The sequence below is a fragment of the Ctenopharyngodon idella genome, chromosome 3, assembly GCF_019924925.1.
Source record: "Ctenopharyngodon idella isolate HZGC_01 chromosome 3, HZGC01, whole genome shotgun sequence".
In the NCBI taxonomy this organism is placed as follows: Eukaryota; Metazoa; Chordata; class Actinopteri; order Cypriniformes; family Xenocyprididae; genus Ctenopharyngodon; species Ctenopharyngodon idella.
In genome coordinates this window covers 18174209-18187323 of record NC_067222.1, presented here as the reverse complement: position 1 = coordinate 18187323, position 13115 = coordinate 18174209, and the positions used below count along the sequence as shown (strand labels likewise).

General features: G+C 39.6%; 1 protein-coding gene and 2 long non-coding RNA genes across 3 annotated transcripts; 2 read left to right on the top strand and 1 right to left on the bottom strand.

Moving 5' to 3' along the window:
* The first annotated feature begins 797 nt into the window (after positions 1-797).
* On the top strand, positions 798-2247 carry LOC127508239 (uncharacterized). Its single transcript, XR_007928737.1, has 3 exons — positions 798-1497; positions 1628-1834; positions 1947-2247. It is a non-coding gene; the product is annotated as an uncharacterized LOC127508239 (long non-coding RNA).
* On the bottom strand, positions 1917-3217 carry LOC127508238 (uncharacterized). The gene is made up of 3 exons (XR_007928736.1): positions 3074-3217; positions 2611-2713; positions 1917-2169 (listed from the first exon to the last, which is right to left on the bottom strand). It is a non-coding gene; the product is annotated as an uncharacterized LOC127508238 (long non-coding RNA).
* A 169-nt stretch (positions 3218-3386) lies between these two features.
* On the top strand, positions 3387-12861 carry ddx47 (DEAD (Asp-Glu-Ala-Asp) box polypeptide 47). Its single transcript, XM_051885815.1, has 12 exons — positions 3387-3608; positions 4253-4346; positions 4437-4625; positions 4847-4918; positions 5019-5137; positions 5236-5307; positions 5385-5501; positions 5597-5743; positions 5824-5961; positions 11603-11673; positions 12119-12248; positions 12351-12861. The coding sequence occupies exons 1-12, from the start codon at positions 3471-3473 to the stop codon at positions 12498-12500; spliced, it is 1437 nt and encodes a 478-aa protein (XP_051741775.1). The 5' UTR covers positions 3387-3470; the 3' UTR covers positions 12501-12861.
* Positions 12862-13115: the final 254 nt, after the last annotated feature.

Sequence of the window (13115 nt, the reverse complement as noted above, 5' to 3'; positions counted from 1 at the left end):
GCAATGATTATATGTTCATTAAAGCCTGAGATCAGTCATACAGATGCTCAAAGAGCTGAATCTGTGTTCAGAAGTGGTTTCTCTGATAGTGGAGGTGTGGAGAGTCCTGAGAAACTACTGAAGATGAAGTTCAGACACCGTGTCAACATTAAAAGTCAAATAAACGTGAAAGTAAACAGTATCCATGTTTAATTGTTCATACAGCAGTGTCTATCTTCACCCTTTATTGAAATTATTATTATTGTGTTAAAGATTTTGTATATATATATATATATATATATATATATAATTTATTATTGTTCTAGAGAAATGCTTCCTTATTATTTATATTAAAAATCAATTGGTTGTTTAAATAAGTTAAACTTGTGTGAGCTTTGCTTGTCATTGAGGAAAGAGGATAAAATGACGTACTTTTATATCTACGTGAAATTGTAGTGGTATTCAGTTTGAACAGAACTCGAGTACATATTCCCCAGAACAGTTTCTCATTTAGGGTTTGTGTCACTGTATTAAGTAATTTTTATGTAAATCATATTGGCTGCGTCCGAAACCGCCTACTTCTCTACTATATAATAGGGAAAAAGCAGTAGGCGAGCAAATAAGTATGTCAGAAACCTCAGAAATCATAAATGAGTAGTCGAGAAGTTCCCGGATGGCCTACTGCTTCCGCCCAGATTCTGAAGTGTTCCTCGATCGATACTTTTCTATCCCAGGAGGCCACGGGAGAGGATACGTCATAATTGAACACGGAGGAGAAAAGCGGCGCGGATGCTGTCAAATGTGAGTATTGAAAACTAAAAACACGGTTCCTTGTGTTAAAATAGCATTTGTTGAACTCCTGTAGAGTAAACCGCTGAATGTGTAAAGATGCTAGACACTATAGTTGTGATTTTACAGTAAAAACACGATTTATTATGATAACAGGGGAGCTCTAGTAAACACACATAACTTAATTCTCCGAAGTGGATTTACATATCCTAAACCACATCTTAAAGGTGCTTATTAAATGTTTAAAATCTGACAGGAACATCTTTAAGTATTATGGCTTAAGAGTGATGGATTATGTATGAGTGATGTATGTGGGCTATTATGTAGAATTCACTGTTGTCAACACTGCTTACATTACATGAATGAAAATAATGTAAATAAATAAATATACCTAAAATATAAGTTTAATCTATTTTATTTGTCCATTAGTACTGTTGGTAAATTAAGGAACATTTGTATTGGATAAAAAGAGTATAAACATGTAAATGTAGTATTGAGCACATAAATCTCAGAGGAAACTTGAATCTTGTCTGATGTTACAGGGACAGATGATCACACGTGTGTTTATCTGCTGATGAAGGAATGCTGCCATCAAAGTCTATTTAAATCTAAAGTCTAGTTTATTTTAATTATTGTAATTTAAACAGAGTTATTACAGCACTTTTCTGAATCTTGATTTCTGTGCATTTGCTGCAGAGCTTTGTGGTGAAGCAGGACCTACAAGACAAGGTGACTGCAGCAAAAAAGGAAAACCTGAAACAAAAATATAAAGATCATTTTGTTACTTCTAATACAGAAATCAAATGACACTGTGCTGTTAAGATGACTGCTTTTGTATTATATTTGTGCATTATTGTAGGATGTGAAATGTCCTCAGACTGGTGTGAGCACTGAGGATGGAGAGCCACAGCAGGTCCTGGAAATGGTGTAGAGCCATGGACGAGAACCTCCATCACTCCTCCTTCCAAGTGACTTGATCAAGGACACACTGGAGGTGATGCTGCAGAGATTGAACTAGCAACCTTCTGCTGACCAGCTCAGTGGTTTAGCCCACCACACCACAAAAGTAATGAAGCTACGACAAAAATTAGCGAGTAATTGTAAAAATATTAAATGAAATATGGCAAGAAACAGAATGCTGACATTAATGAATTGTAAAATGTTTTAATCTGTTTTAGTCATGCTGATGGAGAGCACATGAATGTTTGCAGCAGACACAGCAGCAGCCAGATTGTCCTGCACATCTTCTCCCAGTCTTGCTTCAAGGTTGTGGGGTTCAGGGGTCCATCATCATCATCTTCCTCATCCTCTGGATCAACGATGTCCCCACTGAGAAGAGCAGCAGTGAGGGACATGATGGATGAAGGTGTTCGTCAGAATAAAGCAGCAGAATGGGCACAGCTGTGTGAGATGGCAGTAGGATTGTAAATACGTGATTGTTAGATCAATAAATTTGAATAAAGCTTTGTTTCATGTGTTGTTGACTTGTATATGCATTTATTTATTGTCATTATTACATTTATTAATTCTTTTACTTTTTTTATTAATTATGCTATTATTATCAGTAAATTTATATATTTTATTAAACAATGAATTAATGCATGAATTGACTATAAATTGAGATGTATTCACATCAGCTGTATTTGTCTAGTGTGTATTCAGGCATAACTATGTCATATGACAAAACATTACATTTTGCTTGTTTTACTAAAGAAGTAAAATGAAAAGTAATATAATGAAGTATTGGTCAGCATTTATCAATATCATTGTGTGTAAGTGTTGGGGTGGGCTAGCAAAGCAGTTCATTCTGGGGTAATCTTAATTTTAAGTAGTTATACTTACATTTTTTTGAGTATAAAATCAGTCTTCTCCAAAGGCGAGATCTTTGAGCAGCTGCTGATCTCTTCTTTGGCATCAGACATTGCTAACACTGAAGAAAACCGAACTAGGTAACAATAAACAATAATAATGACAAAAAACAAACGTGTTTGTATACATCATAGTTTGAGATTATATACACAGACATAAAGCATGATGATAAGGTTAAATATTTTGAATACATCATAATGCATAAAAGTATTTATTTTATTATTTATAAGCCTGAGGGATGAAACTAGAGCTAATTCAACAAGAAAAAAAGGAAAACAAATGAGATGTATGCCACTTTTGCTTGTGGATGAACATTTTTGCATATAAAATAAAGAAATTAACAACATATTCAACAAAAAATAAACTCACATTATAAAGATATATGAACTTTAAATTAACCCAAAATATATTAGTTGTACTACAATTAGAAAATTACCGGCAGTTGTTTCTTCAACAAGACCACAAAATAAGCAAGTTTGATCAATATCAAGATATTTACAGATAGATGAATTAAACCTGTCACTCATATCTTTTAAGTTGTTGCGCTTGTGATAACGTCGTAGGTCACATGATAACGTCAACATGGCGGATTATTTTCGGATCGCATTCATACTCAACGAGATTTGGCTATTAAGTACCTACTCTTTTAGCGCTCGTTAAGTAAGTACTTATTGAAATTAAGTACCTACTCACTGAGTAGGCGGTTTCGGACGCAGCAATTGTTTAGTTTAAACACTAGTATTGCTGTTCTTTCACACTCGCGGTGTTTACGCGCTCTTCCGTCACTTCCGCTCGTGGGCGGGGCTTCAGCACGTGGGTAACGCGCCGCAGACATGGCGGATCCTAGAGAAGCTTCTTCAGATGAAGAGAAGAAAAACACACATACAGCCGAAGACAACAGTATCACGACAGACAACGAGCCGAGTGAAGACACGAACACCGAAGAGACGCACAAGACCTTCAGAGATCTGGTGAGAAACACGCGTGCGCGATTCAGTTCACACGCGCACAGTCTTCATTAGACAGATCTTCATCAGATTCGGTTATTATTAAGACGGGCTGTCAGCACCCCTTATTATAATGAGGCGAAACGACCCTTTCTGAAGCAAATAGGCTTTAAAACGCTAATATTATCATGTTGATTTCGCGAAACTGTGGTGCGCGTTCACTTTCCCGCCGCCTGCTGGTCAAACAGGAGAAGCGCGCGCACATCAGCAGCTCCTGCGACAAGCCGGTTTTGTGTTGTTATATTTTACTACAGTAACTAGTCACGACAAGTCATTTTAGCACAGTGTTCAGTTTCTTTGTACATCGTCATTTTGTATATTTTGCCTAAATATATCTCTTTTGTTTTCTCTCCACTCTATTTTATTTGCACCGTAATTTGCATCATGTTTTTGTGTTTGTCCTTAAAGGGATAGTTCACCCAAATAATGAAAATTCTTTCATAATTTACTCACCCTTAAGTGAGAAAAAAAGATAAAAATATGCTTTATTGTTATTGTAAACAGTTCAGTGAACTTTAGAGCAGCAGAGACACGTAAACACACATGAACACATTACATAAACACACAGTGTTGCACAGGAAGTCATGTGATTCCCGTCTGTGTTTCAGGGCGTCACGGAGGTTCTGTGTGAAGCCTGTGATCAGCTGGGCTGGAAGAAACCCACCAAGATCCAGATCGAGGCCATTCCTGTGGCTCTGGAGGGTGAGCAGCTACACACACACACACACACACACACACACACACACACACGTGTGACGCCACTGCTAACACGTGTGTGTTCGTCCACCGCAGGTCGTGATGTCATCGGTCTGGCGGAGACGGGTTCGGGGAAGACGGGCGCGTTCGCTCTGCCCATCCTGCAGTCTCTCCTGGCGTCTGCGCAGCGGCTGCACACGCTCGTCCTGACGCCCACCAGAGAACTGGCCTTCCAGATCGCCGAGCAGTTCGACGCGCTCGGGTCGAGCATCGGCGTCAAGACCGGTATTTTCAGTCTCCAGTGTGAAATAATGCATCCCATCATGCATGTACTGTGACCACTCAACCAGACGCTATTACAGCATCTCTGTCATTTCATAATAGAGCTGCATGAATATGTGAAGTGATAACGTCAGGTCATGTGATGCTAACAGTGTGCAGTAAGTGTTGTTGTTTTGAATACACACTCATCAGTGTTTCTTGTGCGGTGTGTGTGTGTGTTTCAGCGGTCATCGTCGGAGGGATTGATATGATGTCTCAGGCTCTGGTTCTGGCCAAGAAACCTCACGTGGTCATCGGTAAGAGAATGCTTGATGTTTCCTGTCGAGTGTGTGGCGTGATTACAGAATGTGGGCTGATTTGAATCATGGGTAACGAATCCTTCCCTGTGACCCTCAGCGACTCCGGGCCGCTTGATCGATCACCTGGAGAACACCAAAGGATTCAACCTGCGAGCGCTCAAGTATCTGGTGATGGACGAGGCCGACCGCATTCTCAACATGGACTTTGAGTCTGAGGTACACACACACACACACACAAACATACATCTATATATAGAGCTCAATGATATGAGAGAACATGAGCTCAGGTATTTGTTTGTTTGTTTGTGTCTCAGGTGGATAAAGTCCTGAAGATCATTCCGCGCGACAGACACACATTCCTGTTTTCGGCCACCATGACTAAAAAGGTAGGACACTCTGAGGGTGTGTGGAGCAGCCGTTGATGCGGCTGAGCGTCTGTTGACGTGCGTCTCGCTGCTTTCAGGTGCAGAAGCTGCAGCGCGCGGCTCTGCGGGACCCCGTCAAGTGCGCCGTCTCCACCAAATACGCCACCGTGGAGAAACTGCAGCAGTACTACATATTCATCCCATCAAAGTACAAGGTTCCTCCGGCGTCTCCGTCTGTCTCTGAGCTCAAGCGTGTTTATCAGACGTGTTTCAGGCCTTATGAACGAGCGAGTCTGTGTTTGTCTTGCAGGACTGTTATCTGGTCTCTATCCTGAATGAACTGGCTGGAAACTCCTTCATGGTTTTCTGCGGCACGTGTAATAACGCCCAGCGTGTGGCGCTGCTGCTCAGAAACCTGGGCATCACGGCCATCCCTCTGCACGGTCAGATGAGTCAGGTACGGAGCCGGACCCCTGTTTGTGTCGAGCTTCGAGCATTTACTGTCTGTCAGTGACTGACGTGTCTCTCTGCCTTCAGAACAAGCGTCTCGGCGCTCTCAACAAGTTCAAGTCCAAGTCCCGCTCGGTCCTGCTGGCCACGGATGTGGCGTCCCGCGGGCTGGACATCCCACACGTCGACTGCGTCATCAACTTCGACATCCCCACACATTCAAAGGTAAAAGCTAAAAATAGCAGTGACAGCAAACACAAGTCCTTGAAAGTGCTTGAATTAACCTTTAACTAAATGTTGTTAGAGTAGCATGGTGCTGTTATAAAGGTCGGCCTTTATGCGCTACCAGAACAGCGTTACTGTTTGGAGGGAAAGCACCTGAAAAAAGTGCATGAGCGCATGGATTGTGATCACACGCAGGAAGCTATTGAACCAGCTCAGTATCAGGGAAGTTCACATTCAGTGATGCTGGGCTCAGTATTGAGCTTCATAAACATTAGTTATTCTAAACTAGAGATGCATCGATAACGATAGCCGATAATTCAGAGTGATATCTGCCGATACCGATAGTTTGGGGGTTCTGCCTTTTATAGCTTCTTTTAAATGAATGATAATTACATTATAATTAATAATTAATAATTAATCATAATTTTAATTATTATATTTTGAAAGAAATGCAAATAAAAACGTTATTCTCTCCATTTCATCAACTTGTTTCAGAGTAACTGGTATCAGTTATAAACATAAACATTACTCAAATTAATATTAACACACATTAACTAAATTCTGAAGATTAAATGAAACTGAGTGTTATTAATTCATATAGCAGGGCTCGACAATAAGGACTGCCCGATGTCCCGGGGCCAGTGTGGACGACGCTCGGGACAGTAGACGGAACGGTCACTTGCCTGATCGGGCCTGTGCTGTAGGGCGTGCGTTATATATCATCTATGATATTGTAATTGTTGATTTAACGATCTGAAATTGAGTATATCTCTCACTGTACAAAAACACCCATTGAGTGCACGCATGCACTACGTGATGTAGTCTAGTAGGTTAGACTAGTGCGCGTGCATATTTAGAGTGTACGCTTTCACTGTGTGATTTAGTCTACTAAAATGCCTTTGGAATGCCCCAGAATTCAAGATGAGGGGCAAAAATGACCTTGTATATATTTTATATTTATATCATTTAATATAGTTAACCAATATTAAACAAAGAGCGCTGTTTTTCTCCATATATCAGCATGATTACAAATGTGATGTTGATTTTATATAGCGTACAGTTAAATGAACAAGAACATAATATCAAGTGACTTACATTTTAGACACCAAATCGCCTGTTTCGCTCTATTTCGACTAAAGTAGTTCCAAATAGGCCTGTCGCGATTGGTCGATATAATCGACTGCGTCGACGCTGATAATTAGTCAACATCAATATTTTTAATCGACTGATCATTTTATATTATTTTACCTTTTTAAATTTCGTTTTCATGCTTTGACTAAAATAACCACTAGTGTGAGCTAACGTTACGCACATGACGTCAAAGTTTCCAAGGATGGCGGGTGAAGTGGAGTCGAGTGCAATTATTGATGGGCAAATGAAGCCTCATGAAACACTGAGGCTTTCCCCTCGTTTTTTCGGGAAAAGATTCAAAGCTTCGAGAGTGTCGAAAACAGCAGTATCTGGTGTTTAGTAAAAAATAAAGCAGCCAAAACCCTGTGAAAGAAGCTTCGTCGGACGAAGCAGCCACACAGTTTCATGTTATGTGCTCAAATAAAAGCCTAATAGTGCGCACGCGTTTATCTTCGTGGTAAATTAATTTACCCATTAAACTGTGGCATTTAATGCCAGTATGGATATCAATATGATGTAACAGAAGAATAAATGTACACACATATGAATTGCATATGGCAAGTATTTTATTTTCCTGAAATAATTTGTATTCTTCATATTACTTGTATATGACTGGGTATTTTAAAAATGTAATTGAATAAGTCTGAATGAAAACTTACTCATAAAGTAAGATCTGGTGGTTTCGAACTTCCGACACTGAAAGTGAATCGCGCATGTAATTGGACAGAAAGCGAGGCTTCGTTTGTCATTGGTCACGTGATTTCTACGTTACCGACTAGAGGTCGACCGATGTATCGGGCCGATGTTTGTCTTTTTTTTAGTATATCGGCATTGGCCGATATCCGTGTTTAGTAGCGCCGATTTAAAGCCAGGCACGTCCGCGGGCAGCCCTGTGTTATTGGTGCGGTGGAATGTGCTGCTGCCGCATGTGAATTGAAACTTTTGGAAGATTCAACAACAGTACTGGGAGATAAAGGTAGCCTAAGGCTTAAATTCTGATATTTCAAAGTCCTATGGCCATATATTTACTATATATTACTAGTAAACTATGAAGTGTTGCTTGGGGTGGAGAAGGCGGCAGCTCTGACAAACACTGCAGCGTGATTGAGGGCTACGTTACTCCGACAAATATTGGCAATATTAAGAGGATTTGGCATTTCCAATTAATGTAAGCCTGTTACATTCTTCTAGTCTATTATTATTACTATTAGGTAAGCTACTTTTATTATTAAATTAATATTATAATAAATTTGCCCCTCAATAATTTCACAGCGCATCACCGCATAACTGACGTGCTGTGAGGATAAGAGATTAGGCTATCAGCTCCTCTTTGAAAATGTTTTAAACATTTTTTAGGTCTATTATACAATGAATTAGACCTATAATTATAATTATTAACAGTCTATAATATTTCCTAACACTGCAGTCATAAATGAAAATTAAGAGCAGCTTTAGGCTACTTCAAGCACCAACTTTAAAAAAAAACAAACAAAAAAAAAACAAGCTGTTTAACACAAAATACTATTCTTCTCATTTGTTTCACTATATGTACGGGCAACAAGAGAAATAATGGAATACATTAAGACAGTTATATACCGTTATCAGCATATTATGTTGAAATTCGTCTCTGAGAGAAAATGCTCCGTTAATGCAGCGTCAGGCAGCTCTGTCACTTTTACTTTCACTTTGAATACTGACCGAGGTTGAGCTTTTACCGGCATAACTTTTCCGCAAAGTTTGCATGTTGCTTCTTGTGTGATATCCATTGGCTCCCCTTCTTGGTTGAACCTTCCTTCGGGGGGCCTCGGACTTTCGGCTCGCGGGGGGGCCCCGTGGTTTTGCGCTACGCCACTGCGCAGAAGTGTATGACATTTGTTCGGAAGCATGGTTTGATGCAGACAATAACCGGGTTTCCATCCAACTTTGCATTAATGAAAATTCAGCTCAAGAATATGCGCATCTGCGTGTGTTTCCATCAACTGTGTAATGCGAATAAAAATGGACATCAGCCTAATAAAGTGATGTGTTCCGACCAATGACATGTCGCATTATCCTCATTAAACCTGTCTAACGTTAACTGTCAAGAATGTCAGAAATCACTAAGAGTTTAGCACTGTTCTTGCATACAAGGCTGTGCAACATGACAAAGTTTTTCATTGATTTTTATTTATAAAGTTGTATTTATTTTATTTAAATGTATATTTAAGTTTACATTTATGTTCCAACAGACTTGAAAAATTCAGCTTGATAAATGCTCTAAAACTTTTATGTAAATCAAGTCAGTGTTCAATAAATGATGATAAGTTTAGAAATGTTGTGCATCCACTTATTATTAGTGTGACATTTTAGCATGCAAATGAAGGGGAAAACTTCAAGATATCGGCCCTAAAAATCGGCAGCACATATCGGCCATCGGCTGACCCTGACCTCTAAACATCGGCATCGATTATAGAAAAATTTCTCATCTCCATAAATATATCTAGAAGTAAAGCTAATGCAAGGGCTAGAAATCAATTAATCTTTTGCTGATACTTCCTCGTCATCGTGGAGAGCGCAGTTCATGGTTGCATAGCAACAACAGACGCCACGGGAGCGAAAGCGCTTTGGAAAGGAGGAGAAAGTTGTTACGTACAGAGTTAATAAATACTATTCATATACAATATGAAAAGAGTTTGCCAAGTTAAAAAGAATTTTTACATTTATTATTTACATTTTATTTAGTTGTATTTATTTTTCTCTCAATTGTAGGCAAAGCCATGTGACTGAATTCCTGCAAAAGGAAGACTGCTCACCACAATTGGCTGCAGCTCTTACTGATAGTGTCCTGAATATCATTATCAAATTTATACTTTTTTATGGTACACCACTGAATGCCAAAGTTGCAAGTTAAATAAAATGTTCTTAAGAAACGTTGATTTTTGGTAGAAATTAATCGTTTAGAATAATCGATTAATCGCTAAATGAGTCGATAGATTAATCAATATAAAAATAGTCGTTAGTGGCAGCCCTAGTTCCAAAGTCCTCACAGCATTGTTTTGCGTCTTTGAGCAACACTTCCTGAATGAATCAGGTTTGTTACTATTTTACTACTTACTGTTTATTTAACTAACAATATTTTTAAATTAAGTGAGTTAATCTAGTAGCTTTTGGTGTCATAACCTTAGTTATTAAGGCTATATGTATCAAAAACAACAAAAACAATAACTAGGCTTATTTTATAGGCCCATTTTCTTTTCTTTTACTTAATTTTTTGTTATGGGTCAAGTGTAAATTTTGGTGGGGCAAGTTGGATTTTGGCAGGGCTTTTGATTGACAGGATATATCGGCCCTGACTATCGGCTGTTTTTAAACTATTGACCGATAGTGTGAAAAAAATTTGCTTTATTGGCCGATATATCGGTGCATCTCTACTCAAAACTCCCACGAACAAAGCCTAATAAAGTAGTGTTTATAAGTGCAGTGCTGCTTTGTTTAGAGGTAACCAGGGTCACCACTGTATTTCTGCTGTTCCATAAGTGCCATCAACTGCATTTCCAGTCAGCGCATTATTTGGTCAGACAAATGCGAAGATTACACGACTGAAGGGCCGTTCACACTGAGTGTGATTAAGCACCGTGAATGTACGACTCTTGAATCGAAACAACAGATCTGAGATTTGAGCTAGATTTGAGCTTTAGATCATGTGCCTAGGGCCGCTGCTGTTGCACAAGTGTGAGAGTGGTGGCGCTGTTTTCAAACTAATGTAAACACCAAAGAAAAGTATTCCAGAAGAGATATAAATAATTTATTCTCATATGTTTACTTCATATTTCTTTATACAGAATAACATTTCTATTAATTTTCAGTGTGAAATAAATGTTAAAAGAAAACTCAATCATGCTCTCTGTCTCTCGTTCGCTCTACCAGCCCTCTCATTGGGTTTTAGAAAGGTCACATGACCTTTAAATGAGAGTTCAGTTGTCAGTATATGCCATAACATCACTGCAGGGTACAGTAGGTCTTTGATATGGTCCAGATTGGCACCTTCATTGTCTTTATTGTGCTTGATATGAACTAAAAGGTGCTTTAAATAGTCCTTGAATCTGGTGAAAAACACAGTCTGATTCTGGTCTTTCTCAGGAGTCTCACAGTTCCTTTTCAGATTCATCTGTGTTAATAAAAAGTCATTTAAAGGGATCGTTCACCCAGAAGGCACACAAACTGGCCATTCTGTCATCCATTAGTCGCCCTCATGCTGTTCCAGACCTGCCAGACTTTCTTTCTTATGTGAAACACAAGTGAATGATCTTTCATATCTGTTTTGACTCATATAAACATTAATCACGTCACATGTGGTAAACAGAAGTGTTAATGATTGGCTGTTTGTGTTGCTTATTTAATGGATAAATTCTTGGGTTAGATGCTGTTGTTCATTTGGATTCATATTTAAATTACATTATTAAAGTCATTTGAAGAAGTGTTAGGCTTTGTTGAAAGGTCTGTTTGCTAACACTAGCTGTGTTCTCCGCAGGACTACATCCACCGCGTGGGCCGCACGGCGAGAGCAGGGAGATCTGGGAAATCCATCACCTTCGTCACACAGTCAGTCACTCCTCCTGTCCTCACTGTGCTTGTGTTCGTCAGATTCATTGAGGACTCGGCGTTATGTCACTCATCAGTCCGGATCATTTCAGTCAGATGATTCTGCTGTGAATCTCAAGCCTTATTTCAGATTTATGCCACAGATTCAGTGTTCGATGTTGCTAGCTTTATCTTCAGCCACGTCACATTAGCCATGTTTCCATCCACCCATTTTTATGAGAATTTTGGGATATCGCATAAAAAACACTGGATGGAAATGCAAAAATACGCATAGAAAACCCTCCAATTTTGTGCACAAGTTAAATTCACTTTAAAACATGTCATTAATGCAGATCTGATAAAGTCTTGGTTGTAATTCCTCTTATGAAGTCTTCCTCTGTTTGTGCACATTGTTTATTGAAGAGCATGATCTTATTGGCTTCTGATGCTGTGTGTGTGTGCGCAGGTATGATGTGGAGCTGTTTCAGCGAATCGAAACGCTGATCGGGAAGAAACTGCCCGCCTTCCCCACACAGGAAGAGGAAGTGATGATGCTGGTGGAGCGAGTGAGCGAAGCCCAGCGGTTCGCACGCATTGTACGTCCTGGTTCTCTGTGTGTGTGTGTGTGTGTGTGTGAGAGAGAGAGATGAGGTAACAGCAGTCTGAAGCAGTGTGTCTGACGGCTGTGTTTCTGGCAGGAGATGAAGGAAAGTGCAGAAAAGAGGAAGCGGCCCAGAGCGGCGGAGGATGATGACGGCGAGCAGTCCAGCGGCGTGAGGAAGAAGGTCAAGGGCGGCTCGTTCAGAGGAGCGCGTGGAAGAGGCGGCGGCTCCAAGAGAGGAAGATGAAGATCAGTCTCTTGTCTGAATGACATCTGTAGTTTCTTCCTGTAAATCTAATAAATGCTGCATTCTCTTCTCCATTTTGAGTGAACTGTCCCTTTAAGATGTGTGCATTATGAACCCATGAATCACCGAGATCACCCTCCATTGAACCAGCGTCTAGGGTTTTTACCTGATCTCAAAACAGTTTTATACATTTGTTGGCAGTTTTAATGAGACATCTGTGTAATTAAAAAGGAAGAGTAGTAGTTACTCATATTGACCTGACAAAACAAGCCCTAACAATACCACATCAATGGTATTTGATGATTTGTTAATGGCATTTAATATATACTGTCAATAAAACATTTGCAATGTGTTTGTAAAAGCTGTTTTTTTTTGCATGTCCTGCCAGGGTTTTTGTTGCATGTACACAGTTTTCACCAGCAGGTGTCACCCGTGTGTATTGTCTATTATTCTAATTGTCTGTTATTCTATTGTGCAGCACATTGGTCAACTCAGGTTGTGCTTAATGGAGCTGTATAAATAACACTGATATAGGATGTCATAATGAGACGCTGACGCGATGCACCATGAATTCACTCCTCTCAGCACTGACTGGTGTTGTGAACGAGGCGCAGG